Raw genomic sequence first — 22,392 nt, 5'->3', positions numbered from 1 at the left:
CCTCTCAGGTAGGTTAGTCCTTGCAAAGTGCTATAGACAGGCACAACCTCTCAGGTAGGTTAGTCCCTGTGAAGTGCTATAGACAGGCACAACCTCTCAGGTAGGTTAGTCCCTGCAAAGTGCTATAGACAGGCACAACCTCTCAGGTAGGTTAGTCCCTGCGAAGTGCTATAGACAGGCACAACCTCTCAGGTAGGTTAGTCCCTGTGAAGTGCTATAGACAGGCACAACCTCTCAGGTAGGTTAGTCCCTGTGAAGTGCTATAGACAGGCACAACCTCTCAGGTAGGTTAGTCCATGTGAACTGCTATAGACAGGCACAACCTCTCAGGTAGGTTAGTCCCTGTGAAGTGCTATAGACAGGCACAACCTCTCAGGTAGGTTAGTCCCTGTGAAGTGCTATAGACAGGCACAACCTCTCAGGTAGGTTTCTGACTGGTGCCAGGAGTTGTTTCCTATTTGTCAGAAAACCAAACTAAAAGTTATACAAACATGTTATGATGTAATTATTAGCTCTGCCTATTCTACATATGTGCCTTTATTGACCCAATGAGTTCCCATAGGTTTTATTCTGATATATTAGCTCACTAGTTGCTAGCAGACCTAAAGCTATCTGTATAAAACATCAGAAAGAAATCGTCCCGTGTGTATACCCCCTCCCCCCATTCATTTCAACTCACAAATGTGAGGTGTTAAATTCCATATAGGTAGTTTTTTTTTATTAAAACTAAGTAAAAATATGAAAGACACAAAATTGAAGTCCGAAACTATTTTCATGCAAAACATGTGATCTCTGAACTGGACAAGTTTTTGGCTTTTGATGTCTTTTTTTTCTTTTATACGTATTTTAGTCTTTTCTTCTTCAGAATATACATCCAGCATAATGTTTTAATCTCAGATATAACTGACGAACCACAAGTTTTGTGATCACTCCCTGGTGTTCGTCTTACCTCTGTGCAAACTATTTGGTATCAGACTTGACTTGATGATACTTGCCGGGATCCTTTGTAAAACTGTCAGACAAATCTGACATGGTCAGAAAATGATCCATGAAGTGGAAATAGGTCTCAATCTGGGCAACAGCAGAGGGAATTATATGTCTGATGTGGTGAAGTAGACAGTTTGTTGTTTATAAGAGGTTAGAGAGGGCTCGGGTGAAGATGTGATACAATGTGATGTAGACTTGTCCCTACTGATGTGATGAAGTAGATAGTTTGTTGTTTATAGGCGGTTAGAGAGGGCTCGGGTGAAGATGTGATACAATGTGATGTAGACTTGTCCCTACTGATGTGGTGAAGTAGATAGTTTGTTGTTTATAGGAGGTTAGAGAGGGCTCGGATGAAGATGTGATACAATGTGATGTAGACTTGTCCCTACTGATGTGGTGAAGTAGACAGTTTGTTGTTTATAAGAGGTTAGAGAGGGCTCGGGTGAAGATGTGATACAATGTGATGTAGACTTGTCCCTACTGATGTGATGAAGTAGATAGTTTGTTGTTTATAGGCGGTTAGAGAGGGCTCGGGTGAAGATGTGATACAATGTGATGTAGACTTGTCCCTACTGATGTGGTGAAGTAGATAGTTTGTTGTTTATAGGAGGTTAGAGAGGGCTCGGATGAAGATGTGATACAATGTGATGTAGACTTGTCCCTACTGATGTGGTGAAGTAGACAGTTTGTTGTTTATAGGAGGTTAGAGAGGGCTCGGGTGAAGATGTGATACAATGTGATGTAGACTTGTCCCTACTGATGTGGTGAAGTAGATAGTTTGTTGTTTATAGGAGGTTAGAGAGGGCTCGGGTGAAAATTTGATAAGATGTGATGTAGACTTGTCCCTACTGATGTGGTGAAGTAGATAGTTTGCTGTTTATAGGAGGTTAGAGAGGGCTCGGGTGAAGATGTGATACAATGTGATGTAGACTTGTCCCTACTGATGTGGTGAAGTAGATAGTTTGTTGTTTATAGGAGGTTAGAGAGGGCTCGGGTGAAGATGTGATACAATGTGGCGTACACTTGTCCCTACTGATGTGGTGAAGTAGATAGTTTGTTGTTTATAGGAGGTTAGAGAGGGGGCTCGGGTGAAGATGTGATACAATGTGATGTAGACTTGTCCCTACTGATGTGGTGAAGTAGATAGTTTGTTGTTTATAAGAAGTTAGAGAGGGCTCGGGTGAAGATGTGATACAATGTGGCGTACACTTGTCCCTATTGATGTGGTGAAGTAGACAGTTTGTTGTTTATAGGAGGTTAGAGAGGGCTCGGGTGAAGATGTGATAAGATGTGATGTAGACTTGTCCCTACTGATGTGTTGAAGTAGATTGTTTGTTGTTTATAGGAGGTTAGAGAGGGCTCGGTGAAGATGTGATACAATGTGATGTAGACTTGTCCCTACTGATGTGGTGAAGTAGATAGTTTGTTGTTTATAGGAGGTTAGAGAGGGCTCGGGTGAAGATGTGATACAATGTGATGTAGACTTGTCCCTACTGATGTGGTGAAGTAGATAGTTTGTTGTTTATAGGAGGTTGGAGAGGGCTCGAGTGAAAATGTGATAAGATGTGATGTAGACATGTCCCTACTGATGTGGTGAAGTAGATAGTTTGTTGTTTATAAGAGGCTAGAGAGGGCTCGGGTGAAGATGTGATACAATGTGATATAGACTTGTCCCTACTGATGTGGTGAAGTAGATAGTTTGTTGTTTATAAGAGGTTAGAGAGGGCTCGGTGAAGATGTGATACAATGTGGCGTACACTTGTCCCTATTGATGTGGTGAAGTAGACAGTTTGTTGTTTATAGGAGGTTAGAGAGGGCTCGGGTGAAGATGTGATGTAGACTTGTCCCTACTGATGTGATGAAGTAGATAGTTTGTTGTTTATAAGAGGCTAGAGAGGGCTCGGGTGAAGATGTGATACAATGTGATGTAGACTTGTCCCTACTGATGTAGTGAAGTAGATAGTTTGTTGTTTATAAGAGGTTATAGAGGGCTCGGTGAAGATGTGATACAATGTGGCGTACACTTGTCCCTATTGATGTGGTGAAGTAGACAGTTTGTTGTTTACAGGAGGTTAGAGAGGGCTCGGGTGAAGATGTGATACAATGTGATGTAGACTTGTCCCTACTGATGTGATGAAGTAGATAGTTTGTTGTTTATAAGAGGTTAGAGGGGGCTCGGGTGAAGATGTGATACAATGTGATGTAGACTTGTCCCTACTGATGTGGTGAAGTAGATAGTTTGTTGTTTATAGGTTAGAGAGGGCTCGGGTGAAGATGTGATACAATGTGGTGTAGACTTGTCCCTACTGATGTGGTGAAGTAGATAGTTTGTTGTTTATAAGAGGTTAGAGAGGGCTCGGTGAAGATGTGATACAATGTGGCGTACACTTGTCCCTATTGATGTGGTGAAGTAGACAGTTTGTTGTTTATAGGAGGTTAGAGAGGGCTCGGGTGAAAATTTGATAAGATGTGATGTAGACTTGTCCCTACTGATGTGGTGAAGTAGATAGTTTGCTGTTTATAGGAGGTTAGAGAGGGCTCGGGTGAAGATGTGATACAATGTGATGTAGACATGTCCCTACTGATGTGGTGAAGTAGATAGTTTGTTGTTTATAGGAGGTTAGAGAGGGCTCGGGTGAAGATGTGATACAATGTGGCATACACTTGTCCCTATTGATGTGGTGAAGTAGATAGTTTGTTGTTTATAGGAGGTTAGAGAGGGCTCGGGTGAAGATGTGATACAATGTGATGTAGACTTGTCCCTACTGATGTGGTGAAGTAGATAGTTTGTTGTTTATAAGAGGTTAGAGAGGGCTCGGTGAAGATGTGATACAATGTGGCGTACACTTTTTACTACTGATGTGGTGAAGTAGATAGTTTGTTGTTTATAGGCGGTTAGAGAGGGCTCTGGTGAAGATGTGATACAATGTGATGTAGACTTGTCCCTACTGATGTGGTGAAGTAGATAGTTTGTTGTTTATAAGAGGTTAGAGAGGGCTCGGTGAAGATGTGATACAATGTGGCGTACACTTGTCCCTATTGATGTGGTGAAGTAGACAGTTTGTTGTTTATAGGAGGTTAGAGAGGGCTCGGGTGAAGATATGATACAATGTGATGTAGACTTGTCCCTACTGATGTGATGAAGTAGATAGTTTGTTGTTTATAAGAGGTTAGAGAGGGCTCGGGTGAAGATGTGATACAATGTGATGTAGACTTGTCCCTACTGATGTGATGAAGTAGATAGTTTGTTGTTTATAAGAGGTTAGAGAGGGCTCGGGTGAAGATGTGATACAATGTGGCGTACACTTGTCCCTATTGATGTGGTGAAGTAGACAGTTTGTTGTTTATAGGAGGTTAGAGAGGGCTCGGGTGAAGATGTGATAAGATGTGATGTAGACTTGTCCCTACTGATCTGGTGAAGTAGATAGTTTGTTGTTTATAGGTTAGAGAGGGCTCGGGTGAAGACGTAATACAATGTGATGTAGACTTGTCCCTACTGATGTGGTGAAGTAGATAGTTTGTTGTTTATAGGAGGTTAGAGAGGGCTCGGGTGAAGATGTGATAGAATGTGATGTAGACTTGTCCCTACTGATGTGGTGAAGTAGATAGTTTGTTGTTTATAGGTTAGAGAGGGCTCGGGTGAAGACGTAATACAATGTGATGTAGACTTGTCCCTACTGATGTGGTGAAGTAGATAGTTTGTTGTTTATAGGAGGTTAGAGAGGGCTCGGGTGAAGATGTGATAAGATGTGATGTAGACTTGTCCCTACTGATGTGGTGAAGTAGATAGTTTGTTGTTTATAGGAGGTTAGAGAGGGCTAGGGTGAAGATGTGATACAATGTGATGTAGACTTGTCCCTACTGATGTGGTGAAGTAGATAGTTTGTTGTTTATAGGAGGTTGGAGAGGGCTCGAGTGAAAATGTGATAAGATGTGATGTAGACATGTCCCTACTGATGTGGTGAAGTAAATAGTTTGTTGTTTATAGGAGGTTAGAGAGGGCTCGGGTGAAGATGTGATACAATGTGATGTAGACTTGTCCCTACTGATGTGGTGAAGTAGATAGTTTGTTGTTTATAAGAGGTTAGAGAGGGCTCGGTGAAGATGTGATACAATGTGGCGTACACTTGTTACTACTGATGTGGTGAAGTAGATAGTTTGTTGTTTATAAGAGGTTAGAGAGGGCTCGGTGAAGATGTGATACAATGTGATGTAGACTTGTCCCTACTGATGTGGTGAAGTAGATAGTTTGTTGTTTATAGGAGGTTGGAGAGGGCTCGAGTGAAAATGTGATAAGATGTGATGTAGTGAAGTAGATAGTTTGTTGTTTATAGGAAGAGGTTAGAGAGGGCTCGGGTGAAGATGTGATATAATGTGGTGTACACTTGTCCTTACTGATTTGGTGAAGTAGATAGTTTGTTGTTTATAAGTTAGAGAGGGCTCGGGTGAAGATGTGATACAATGTGATGTAGACTTGTCCCTACTGATGTGGTGAAGTAGATAGTTTGTTGTTTATAGGAGGTTGGAGAGGGCTCAGGTGAAGATGTGATACAATGTGATGTAGACTTGTCCCTACAGTTTAATGGGACTAGAACATTTCTTTGGGGGTAGGAAACACATTCCCCATCTATGGACGGAAAGAAGGGCAGAGGAGCTAAAGGACCAATGTCTAAGGGATCTATATGTTACTGAGGACATGTTCCAGGTATTAAGTTAGTTTACAATTTGGTAGAAAGAGAAATATAAACATCATGGAGATTGCACTTGGCACAAAAGGCTCATTCCCCAAAGAAAACTTGGACACCGATGGACATAGCTGTGTTTTGAGATTAATGATTGGGGAAAGCCAGGACAGAACCATCCTTGAGGTCGTTCACCAGTATTTCCTCAACACTCCCTGAAGTTATAGTGAATTTGCTGAACAAACCATTTACCTGAAGGCTGCATCTTGGTTTGTTTGTTAATAGGAGTTATTACTGAAAATGTCAAATTGGTCACCAGGTCACATTTGGTTGTACCACAATAACTGCAATGGTATCTGCAGGATAACTTTTGCTTGTTGTAAGGGGAAGAGACCTTAAGTGGTGACACAGATGATGGAGGTCTGAATAAGTGTACAAAGCATTTGTGTTTTTGTTATATTTTGCAATATGTATAAAGATAGCGACATGTTGTTGTAGCTGTTGTCTATGCTTTGATTCTGCTACACGTCTTGAATGTTCCACTTATCTCTTATTCAGACAAGGTTTGATGAGAATCAAAATAAGAGACATTTTTTCATTGAGGTGTTGAGGACAACGTTGTCTGGCGAAAAAGTTCCTTTTTTTTTCTTTTTCTTTTACTGATTCCATGTCAAAGTGTGGCATCTGTCTGTCTGGCAGTCAAAGTGATAGGCCGGGATCTCGTGCTGAAGTTAATGAGCAGTTGCTCAGTTAGATGTATCAGAGTGTACGCTGCCAGGTTCTTCTGTAGGGGAAGTCACAGAAGAAGGGGTAGCTGCCTCCTGCCACCCTCCGTTAGCCTGCAAAACACACAGAAATGTTCATAGTGTCATTACAAATAACGCAACATTAGTGCACAATCACAGTGCTCCTACTGCTTAATGTCAGCAGTTGCAGGGCCAGGGTCTGAAATCATTACATATAGTGTGAATAGGCTCCCACGTCCATGTGAGATACATGCATACACATGCGCACACACACACACACATGCATACACACATGCATGCATGCGCACACACATGCATGCATGCACACACGCATGCATGCACACACATGCATGCATACACACACACGCATACATACACACACATGCATACACACACATGCATGCACACACATGCATGCATACACACACATGCATACACACGCATACACACACACACATGCATACGCATACACACACACACACATACATACACATGCATACAAACATATACACACATGCATACACACGCATACACACACACACATGCATACGCATACACACACACACACACATACATACACATGCATACAAACATATACACACATGCATACACACGCATACACACACACACATGCATACGCATACACACACACACACATACATACACATGCATACAAACATATACACACATGCGCAAACACACACATGCATACACACACACACATGCATGCATACACACACACATGCATACACACACACATGCATACACACACACATGCATACACACACACATGCATACACACACACATGCATACACACACACATGCATACACACACACATGCATACACACACATGCACACACACACACATGCATACACACACACATGCATACACACACACATGCATACACACACATGCATACACACACACATGCATACACACACATGCATACACACACACATGCACACACACATGCATGCATACACACACATGCATACGCACACATGCATACACACACACACACATGCATACACACATGCATGCATACACACACACACATGCATGCATACACACACATGCATACACACACACATGCACACAAGCATATACACACATGCATACACACACACATACATACAAACATATACACACATAAACACACACATGCATACACACATACACATGCATACACACACATACACATGCATACACACACACACACACATGCATACACGCGCACACACACACATGCACGCACACACACAGACATATACACACATGCACACACACACACATGCATATACACATGCACACGCACACATGTATACACACATACACATGCATGCACACACACACAAACTCATGCATATACACACGCACAGACAAACTCATGCATACACACACACACACACATGCATATACACACGCACAGACAAACTCTTGCATATACACACACACACACGCATATACACACACAAACATACACAAACCCATCCATATACACACATGCACACACACACAAACTTATGCATATACACACATGCACACACATACACAAAGTCATGCATATACACACACAAACATACACAAACTCATCCATATACACACATGCACACACACAAACTCATGCATATACACACATACACACACAAACTTATGCATATACACACATGCGCGCACACACACACAAACTTATGCATATACACACATGCGCACACACACACAAACTTATGCATATACACACATGCACACACATACAAACTCATGCATATACAAACATACACACACAAACTTATGCATATACACACATCCGCACACACACACAAACTTATGCATATACACACATGCGCACACACACACAAACTTATGCATATACACACATGCACACACACATACAAACTCATGCATATACACACATGCACACACACACAAACTCATGCATATACACACATGCACACACATACACACACAAACTTATGCATATACACACATGCGCACACACACACAAACTTATGCATATACACACATGCACACACACATACAAACTCATGCATATACACACATGCACACACACATACAAACTTATGCATATACACACATACACACACAAACGTATGCATATACACACATACACACACAAACTTATGCATATACACACATACACACACAAACTTATGCATATACACACATGCACACACACATACAAACTTATGCATATACACACATACACACACAAACTTATGCATATACACACATCCGCACACACACACAAACTTATGCATATGCGCACACACACACAAACTCAAGCATATACACACATGCACACACACAAACTCATGCATATACACACATGCACACACATACTAACTCATGCATATACACACACACAAACTCAAGCATATACACACATGCACACACATACAAACTCATGCATATACACACATGCACACATACAGACAAACTCATGCATATACACACACACACACAAACTCAAGCATATACACACATGCACACACACACAAACTCAAGCATATACACACATGCACACACACAAACTCATGCATATACACACATGCACACACACAAACTCATGCATATACACACATGCACACACACACAAACTCAAGCATATACACACACGCACACACACACAAACTCATGCATATACACACATGCACACACACAAACTCATGCATATACACACATGCACACACACAAACTCATGCATATACACACATGCACACACACAAACTCATGCATATACACACATGCACACACACAAACTCATGCATATACACACATGCACACACACAAACTCATGCATATACACACATGCACACACACAAACTCAAGCATATACACACATGCACACACAAACTTATTTATATACACACACACACATACAAACTCATGCATACACACACACATGCACATACAAACTCATGCATATACACACACACATGCACATACAAACTCATGCATATACACACATGCACACATACAAACTCATGCATATACACACACACATGCACATACAAACTCATGCATATACACACATGCACACATACAAACTCATGCATATACACACATGCACACACACACATACAGACAAACTCATGCATATACACACATGCACACACATATAGACAAACCCGTGCATATACACACATGCATATACATACAAACTCATGCATATATACACATGCACACACGTACAAACTCATGCATATACACACATGCACACACACAAACTCATGCATATACACACACACACAAATTCATACATATACACACATGCACACACACAAACTCATGCATATACACATACACACACACACAAATTCATACATATACACACATGCACACACACAAACTCATGCATATACACACACACACACTCATGCATATACACACATGCACACACATACAAACTCATGCATATACACACATGCACACACATACAAACTCATGCATATACACACACACACGCGCACAAACTCATGCATATACACACATGCACACACATACAGACAAACTCGTGCATATACACACATGCACATACATACAAACTCATGCATATACACACATGCACACATACAGACAAACTCATGCATATACACACATGCACACATACAGACAAACTCATGCATATACACACATGCACACACATATAGACAAACCCGTGCATATACACACATGCACACACATACAAACTCATGCATATACACACGCACAAACTCATGCATATACACACATGCACACACAGACAAACTCATGCATATGCACACATGCACACACATACAAACTCATGCATATACACACGCACAAACTCATGCATATACACACGCACACACAGACAAACTCATGCATATACACACATGCACACACACATACAGACAAACTCATGCATATACACACACACACACATACAGACAAACTCATGCATATACACACATACAAACTCATGCATATACACACATACAGACAAACTCATGCATATACACACATGCACACACACACATACAAACTCATGCATATACACACATACAGACAAACTCATGCATATACACACATGCACACACACACATACAAACTCATGCATATACACACATGCACACACATACAAACTCATGCATATACACACATACACACACATACAGACAAACTCATGCATATACACACATGCACATACATACAGACAAACTCATGCATATACACACATGCACACACATACAAACTCATGCATATACACACATGCACATACACACAGACAAACTCATGCATATATACACACATACACACACACACACATACAGACAAACTCATGCATATACACACACACACACACATACAGACAAACTCATGCATATACACACATGCACACACATACAAACTCATGCATATACACACACGCACACACATACAGACAAACTCATGCATATACACACATGCACACACATACAAACTCATGCATATACACACATACACACACATACAGACAAACTCATGCATATACACACATGCACATACATACAGACAAACTCATGCATATACACACATGCACACACATACAAACTCATGCATATACACACATGCACATACACACAGACAAACTCATGCATATACACACATGCACACACATACAAACTCATGCATATACACAAACTCATGCATATACACACATACAAACTCATGCATATACACAAACTCATGCATATACACACATGCACACACATACAAACTCATGCATATACACACATGCACACACATACAGACAAACTCATGCATATACACACGTGCACACACATACAAACTCATGCATATACACACGTGCACACACATACAAACTCATGCATATACACACGTGCACACACATACAAACTCATGCATATACACACGTGCACACACATACAAACTCATGCATATACACACGTGCACACACATACAAACTCATGCATATACACACGTGCACACACATACAAACTCATGCATATACACACGTGCACACACATACAAACTCATGCATATACACACGTGCACACACATACAAACTCATGCATATACACACGTGCACACACATACAAACTCATGCATATACACACGTGCACACACATACAAACTCATGCATATACACACATGCACACACATACAAACTCATGCATATACACAAACTCATGCATATACACATGTGCACACACAGACACAAACGCATGCATATACACACATGCACACACATACAAACTCATGCATATACACACATGCACACACATACAAACTCATGCATATACACACACAGACACAAACTCATGCATATACACACACACATACAAACTCATGCATATACACACATGCACACACACACAAACTCAAGCATATACACACATGCACACACACACAAACTCAAGCATATACCCACATGCACACACACAAACTCATGCATATACACACATGCACACACACACAAACTCAAGCATATACACACACGCACACACACACAAACTCAAGCATATACACACATGCACACACACAAACTCATGCATATACACACATGCACACACACAAACTCATGCATATACACACATGCACACACACACAAACTCAAGCATATACACACATGCACACACACAAACTCATGCATATACACACATGCACACACACAAACTCATGCATATACACACATGCACACACACAAACTCAAGCATATACACACATGCACACACAAACTTATTTATATACACACACACACATACAAACTCATGCATACACACACACATGCACATACAAACTCATGCATATACACACACACATGCACATACAAACTCATGCATATACACACACATACAAACTCATGCATATACACACATGCACACATACAAACTCATGCATATACACACATGCACACACATACAAACTCATGCATATACACACACACATGCACATACAAACTCATGCATATACACACACACATGCACATACAAACTCATGCATATACACACACATACAAACTCATGCATATACACACATGCACACATACAAACTCATGCATATACACACATGCACACACACACATACAGACAAACTCATGCATATACACACATGCACACACACACACATATAGACAAACCCGTGCATATACACACATGCATATACACACAAATTCATACATATACACACATGCACACACACAAACTCATGCATATACACACATGCACTCACACACAAATTCATACATATACACACATGCACACACACAAACTCATGCATATACACACACACACAAACTCATGCATATACACACATGCACACACATACAAACTCATGCATATACACACATGCACACATACAGACAAACTCATGCATATACACACATGCACACACATACAAACTCATGCATATACACACACACACACGCACAAACTCATGCATATACACACATGCACACACATACAGACAAACTCGTGCATATACACACATGCACATACATACAAACTCATGCATATACACACATGCACACATACAGACAAACTCATGCATATACACACATGCACACACACACACATACAGACAAACTCGTGCATATACACACATGCACATACATACAAACTCATGCATATACACACATGCACACATACAGACAAACTCATGTATATACACACATGCACACACAGACAAACTCATGCATATACACACATGCACACACAGACAAACTCATGCATATACACACATGCACACACATACAAACTCATGCATATGCACACACATACAAACTCATGCATATACACACGCACAAACTCATGCATATACACACGCACAAACTCATGCATATACACACACGCACACACAGACAAACTCATGCATATACACACATGCACACACATACAAACTCATGCATATACACACATGCACACACATACAGACAAACTCATGCATATACACAAACTCATGCATATACACAAACTCATGCATATACACACATGCACACACACACAAACTCATGCATATACACACACACATACAAACTCATGCATATACACACATGCACACACATACTAACTCATGCATATACACACATGCACACACATACTAACTCATGCATATACACACATGCACACACATACAGATAAACTCATGCATATACACACACACAAACTCATGCATATACACTCATGCATATACACACACACAAACTCATGCATATACACACACACAAACTCATGCATATACACACACACAAACTCATGCATATACACTCATGCATATACACACACACAAACTCATGCATATACACACACACAAACTCGTGCATATACACACATGCACACACACATACACACTCATGCATATGCACACATGCACACACACACAAACTCATGCATATACACACATACAAACTCATGCATATACACACATACAGACAAACTCATGCATATACACACATACAGACAAACTCATGCATATACACACATACAGACAAACTCATGCATATACACACATACAGACAAACTCATGCATATACACACATACAAACTCATGCATATACACACGTGCACACACATACAAACTCATGCATATACACACATACAGACAAACTCATGCATATATACACATACAGACAAACTCATGCATATACACACATACAGATAAACTCATGCATATACACACATGCACACACATACAAACTCATGCATATACACACATGCACACACATACAGATAAACTCATGCATATACACACATACAGACAAACTCATGCATATACACACATACAGACAAACTCATGCATATACACACACACACAGACACAAACTCATGCATATACACACATGCACACACATACAGATAAACTCATGCATATACACACATGCACACACATACAAACTCATGCATATACACACATGCACACACATACAGATAAACTCATGCATATACACACATACAGACAAACTCATGCATATACACACATACAGACAAACTCATGCATATACACACATACAGACAAACTCATGCATATACACACATACAGACAAACTCATGCATATACACACATACAAACTCATGCATATACACACATACAAACTCATGCATATACACACATACAGACAAACTCATGCATATACACACATACAGACAAACTCATGCATATACACACATACAGACAAACTCATGCATATACACACATACAGACAAACTCATGCATATACACACATACAGACAAACTCATGCATATACACACATACAAACTCATGCATATACACACATACAGACAAACTCATGCATATACACACATGCACACACATACAAACTCATGCATATACACACATACAGACAAACTCATGCATATACACACATACAAACTCATGCATATACACACGTGCACACACATACAAACTCATGCATATACACACGTGCACACACATACAAACTCATGCATATACACACGTGCACACACATACAAACTCATGCATATACACAAACTCATGCATATACACATGTGCACACACAGACACAAACTCATGCATATACACACATGCACACACATACAAACTCATGCATATACACACGTGCACACACGTACAAACTCATGCATATACACACATGCACACACGTACAAACTCATGCATATACACACATACACACACATACAGACAAACTCATGCATATACACACATGCACACACGTACAAACTCATGCATATACACACATGCACACACGTACAAACTCATGCATATACACACATGCACACACATACAGACAAACTCATGCATATACACACATGCACACACGTACAAACTCATGCATATACACACATGCACACACATACAAACTCATGCATATACACACATGCACACACATACAAACTCATGCATATACACACATGCACACACATACAAACTCATGCATATACACACATGCACACACATACAAACTCATGCATATACACACGCACAAACTCATGCATATACACACATGCACACACAGACAAACTCATGCATATACACACATGCACACACATACAGACAAACTCATGCATATACACACACACATACAGACAAACTCATGCATATGCACACATGCACACACATACAAACTCATGCATATACACACATACAGACAAACTCATGCATATACACACATGCACACACACACATACAGACTCATGCATATATACACATACACACACACACAAATTCATACATATACACACATGCACACACACAAACTCATGCATATACACACATGCACACATACAGACAAACTCATGCATATACACACACACAAACTCATGCATATACACACATGCACACACATACAGACAAACTCGTGCATATACACACATGCACATACATACAAACTCATGCATATACACACATGCACACATACAGACAAACTCATGCATATACACACATGCACACATACAGACAAACTCATGCATATACACACATGCACACACATACAAACTCATGCATATGCACACATGCACACACATACAAACTCATGCATATACACACGCACAAACTCATGCATATACACACATGCACACACATACAAACTCATGCATATACACACATGCACACATACAGACAAACTCATGCATATACACACATGCACACATACAGACAAACTCATGCATATACACACATGCACACATACAGACAAACTCATGCATATACACACATGCACACACATACAAACTCATGCATATACACACATGCACACACACATACAAACTCATGCATATACACACACACATACAGACAAACTCATGCATATGCACACATGCACACACATACAAACTCATGCATATACACACGCACAAACTCATGCATATACACACATGCACACACAGACAAACTCATGCATATACACACATACACACACATACAGACAAACTCATGCATATACACAAACTCATGCATATACACACATGCACACACATACAAACTCATGCATATACACACATGCACACACATACAGACAAACTCATGCATATACACACATACAGACAAACTCATGCATATACACACATGCACACACATACAAACTCATGCATATACACACATGCACACACATACAGACAAACTCATGCATATACACACATACAAACTCATGCATATACACAAACTCATGCATATACACACATGCACACACATACAAACTCATGCATATACACACATGCACACACATACAGACAAACTCATGCATATACACACGTGCACACACATACAGACAAACTCATGCATATACACAAACTCATGCATATACACACATACAAACTCATGCATATACACAAACTCATGCATATACACACGTGCACACACATACAAACTCATGCATATACACACATGCACACACATACAGACAAACTCATGCATATACACACGTGCACACACATACAAACTCATGCATATACACACGTGCACACACATACAAACTCATGCATATACACACATGCACACACACACATACAAACTCATGCATATACACACATGCACACACATACAGACAAACTCATGCATATACACACGTGCACACACATACAAACTCATGCATATACACACGTGCACACACATACAAACTCATGCATATACACACGTGCACACACATACAAACTCATGCATATACACACGTGCACACACATACAAACTCATGCATATACACACGTGCACACACATACAAACTCATGCATATACACACGTGCACACACATACAAACTCATGCATATACACACGTGCACACACATACAAACTCATGCATATACACACGTGCACACACATACAAACTCATGCATATACACACGTGCACACACATACAAACTCATGCATATACACACGTGCACACACATACAAACTCATGCATATACACACGTGCACACACATACAAACTCATGCATATACACACGTGCACACACATACAAACTCATGCATATACACACGTGCACACACATACAAACTCATGCATATACACACGTGCACACACATACAAACTCATGCATATACACACATGCACACACATACAGATAAACTCATGCATATACACACATGCACACACATACAGACAAACTCATGCATATACACACATGCACACACATACAAACTCATGTATATACACACATGCACACACATACAAACTCATGCATATATACACACATACACACATACAGACAAACTCATGCATATACACACACACACACACATACAGACAAACTCATGCATATACACACACACACACACATACAGACAAACTCATGCATATACACACACACACACACATACAGACAAACTCATGCATATACACACACACACACACATACAGACTCATGCATATACACACATGCATGCACACACACATACAAACTCATACACACACACACACACACACACTCATGCATATACACACATGCACACACATACAAACTCATGCATATACACACATGCACACACACATACAAACTCATACACACACACACACACACTCATGCATATACACACATGCACACACACACACTCATGCATATACACACATGCACACACACACACACTCATGCATATACACACATGCACACACATACAAACTCATGCATATACACACGTGCACACACACAAACTCATGCATATACACACATGCACACACATACAAACTCATGCATATACACACATGCACACACACATACAAACTCATGCATATACACACATGCACTCACACACAAATTCATACATATACACACATGCACACACACAAACTCATGCATATACACACATGCACTCACACACAAATTCATACATATACACACACAAACTCATGCATATACACACATGCACACACATACAAACTCATGCATATACACACATGCACACACATACAAACTCATGCATATACACACGTGCACACACATACTAACTCATGCATATACACACACACAAACTCATGCATATACACACATGCACACACATACAAACTCATGCATATACACACATGCACACACATACAGATAAACTCATGCATATACACACACACAAACTCATGCATATACACACATGCACACACACATACAAACTCATGCATATACACACATGCACACACATACAAACTCATGCATATACACACACACACAAACTCATGCATATACACACACACATACAAACTCATGCATATACACACATGCACACACATACAAACTCATGCATATACACACATGCACACACACATACAAACTCATGCATATACACACATGCACACACATACAAACTCATGCATATACACACACACACAAACTCATGCATATACACACACACATACAAACTCATGCATATACACACATGCACACACATACTAACTCATGCATATACACACATGCACACACATACAAACTCATGCATATACACACATGCACACACACATACAAACTCATGCATATACACACATGCACACACATACAAACTCATGCATATACACACACACACAAACTCATGCATATACACACACACAGACAAACTCATGCATATACACACATGCACACACGTACAAACTCATGCATATACACACATGCACACACATACTAACTCATGCATATACACACATGCACACACATACAGATAAACTCATGCATATACACACACACAAACTCATGCATATACACTCATGCATATACACACACACAAACTCATGCATATACACACACACAAACTCATGCATATACACACATGCACACACACATACACACTCATGCATATGCACACATGCACACACACACAAACTCATGCATATACACACATACAAACTCATGCATATACACACATACAGACAAACTCATGCATATACACACATACAGACAAACTCATGCATATACACACATACAGACAAACTCATGCATATACACACATACAGACAAACTCATGCATATACACACATACAAACTCATGCATATACACACATACAGACAAACTCATGCATATACACACATACAAACTCATGCATATACACACGTGCACACACATACAAACTCATGCATATACACACGTGCACACACATACAAACTCATGCATATACACACGTGCACACACATACAAACTCATGCATATACACAAACTCATGCATATACACATGTGCACACACAGACACAAACTCATGCATATACACACATGCACACACATACAAACTCATGCATATACACACATGCACACACGTACAAACTCATGCATATACACACATGCACACACGTACAAACTCATGCATATACACACATGCACACATACAGACAAACTCATGCATATACACACATGCACACACGTACAAACTCATGCATATACACATATACACACACATACAGACAAACTCATGCATATACACACATGCACACACGTACAAACTCATGCATATACACACATGCACACACGTACAAACTCATGCATATACACACATGCACACACATACAGACAAACTCATGCATATACACACATGCACACACGTACAAACTCATGCATATACACACATGCACACACGTACAAACTCATGCATATACACACATGCACACACATACAGACAAACTCATGCATATACACACAGACACAAACTCATGCATATACACACACACACAGACACAAACTCATGCGCACACACACACATACAAACTCATCCATATACACACATGCACACACACACAAACTCATGCATATACACACATGCACACACATACAAACTCATGCATATGCACACACATACAAACTCATGCATATACACACACGCACACACATACAAACTCATGCATATGCACATACAGACAAACTCATGTATATACACACATGCACACACATACAAACTCATGCATATGCACATACAGACAAACTCATGCATATACACACATGCACACACGTACAAACTCATGCATATACACACACGCACACACATACAGACAAACTCATGCATATACACACATGCACACACACACACATACAGACAAACTCATGCATATACACACATACAGACAAACTCATGCATATACACACATACAGACAAACTCATGCATATACACACATACAAACTCATGCATATACACACATACAGACAAACTCATGCATATACACACATACAGACAAACTCATGCATATACACACATGCACACACATACAGACAAACTCATGCATATACACACATACAAACTCATGCATATACACACATGCACACACATACAAACTCATGCATATACACACATACAGACAAACTCATGCATATACACACATGCACACACATACAAACTCATGCATATACACACATGCACACACATACAGATAAACTCATGCATATACACACACACACACAAACTCATGCATATACACACACACACAGACACAAACTCATGCATATACACACATGCACACACACAAACTCATGCATATACACACATGCACACACACAAACTCATGCATATACACACACACATACAGATAAACTCATGCATATACACACACACACAGACACAAACTCATGCATATACACACACACACAAACTCATGCATATACACACATGCACACACACACACAAACTCATGCATATACACACACACACAGACACAAACTCATACATATACACACAGACACAAACTCATGCATATACACACACACATACAGATAAACTCATGCATATACACACATACAGACAAACTCATGCATATACACACACACACAGACACAAACTCATGCATATACACACATGCACACACACAAACTCATGCATATACACACACACATACAGATAAACTCATGCATATACACACACACACAGACACAAACTCATGCATATACACACATGCACACACACAAACTCATGCATATACAAACACATACAGATAAACTCATGCATATACACACACACACAAACTCATGCATATACACACACACAAACTCATGCATATACACACACACACAGACACAAACTCATGCATATACACACAGACACAAACTCATGCATATACACACACACACAGACACAAACTCATGCGCACACACACACATACAAACTCATCCATATACACACATGCACACACATACAAACTCATGCATATACACACACACAAACTCATGCATATACACACACACACAGACACAAACTCATGCATATACACACAGACACAAACTCATGCATATACACACACACACAGACACAAATTCATGCGCACACACACACACATACAAACTCATCCATATACACACACACACAAACTCATGCATATACACACATGCACACACACACACAAACTCATGCATATACACACACACACAGACACAAACTCATGCATATACACACAGACACAAACTCATGCATATACACACACACATACAGATAAACTCATGCATATACACACATACAGACAAACTCATGCATATACACACACACATACAGATAAACTCATGCATATACACACATACAGACAAACTCATGCATATACACACATACAGACAAACTCATGCATATACACACATACAGACAAACTCATGCATATACACACATACAAACTCATGCATATACACACATACAGACAAACTCATGCATATACACACATACAAACTCATGCATATACACACATGCACACACATACAGACAAACTCATGCATATACACACATACAGACAAACTCATGCATATACACACATACAAACTCATGCATATACACACATACACACACATACAGACAAACTCATGCATATACACACATACAAACTCATGCATATACACACATGCACACACATACAGATAAACTCATGCATATACACACACACACACAAACTCATGCATATACACACATACAGACAAACTCATGCATATACACACACACACAGACACAAACTCATGCATATACACACATGCACACACACAAACTCATGCATATACACACACACATACAGATAAACTCATGCATATACACACACACACAGACACAAACTCATGCATATACACACATGCACACACACAAACTCATGCATA

General features: G+C 39.9%; 1 protein-coding gene across 1 annotated transcript in view; it reads right to left on the bottom strand.

Annotated features, from left to right (window-relative positions):
- Positions 1-684: 684 nt before the first annotated feature.
- LOC128641173 (pre-B-cell leukemia transcription factor 1) overlaps positions 685-22,392 on the bottom strand; it is a 354,783-nt gene continuing 333,075 nt past the window's right edge. The window contains exon 7 of the mRNA XM_053693741.1: positions 685-6,529. Coding sequence (XP_053549716.1) covers positions 6,416-6,529 — 114 coding nt within the window. The 3' untranslated portion in view covers positions 685-6,415. The remainder of the gene's footprint in view (positions 6,530-22,392) is intronic.

Source organism: Bombina bombina, chromosome 10 (genome assembly GCF_027579735.1).
Source record: "Bombina bombina isolate aBomBom1 chromosome 10, aBomBom1.pri, whole genome shotgun sequence".
NCBI classification, from domain to species: Eukaryota; Metazoa; Chordata; class Amphibia; order Anura; family Bombinatoridae; genus Bombina; species Bombina bombina.
Note: the sequence above shows the minus strand (reverse complement) of the source record. Positions and strands in the feature narration are given on the sequence as shown.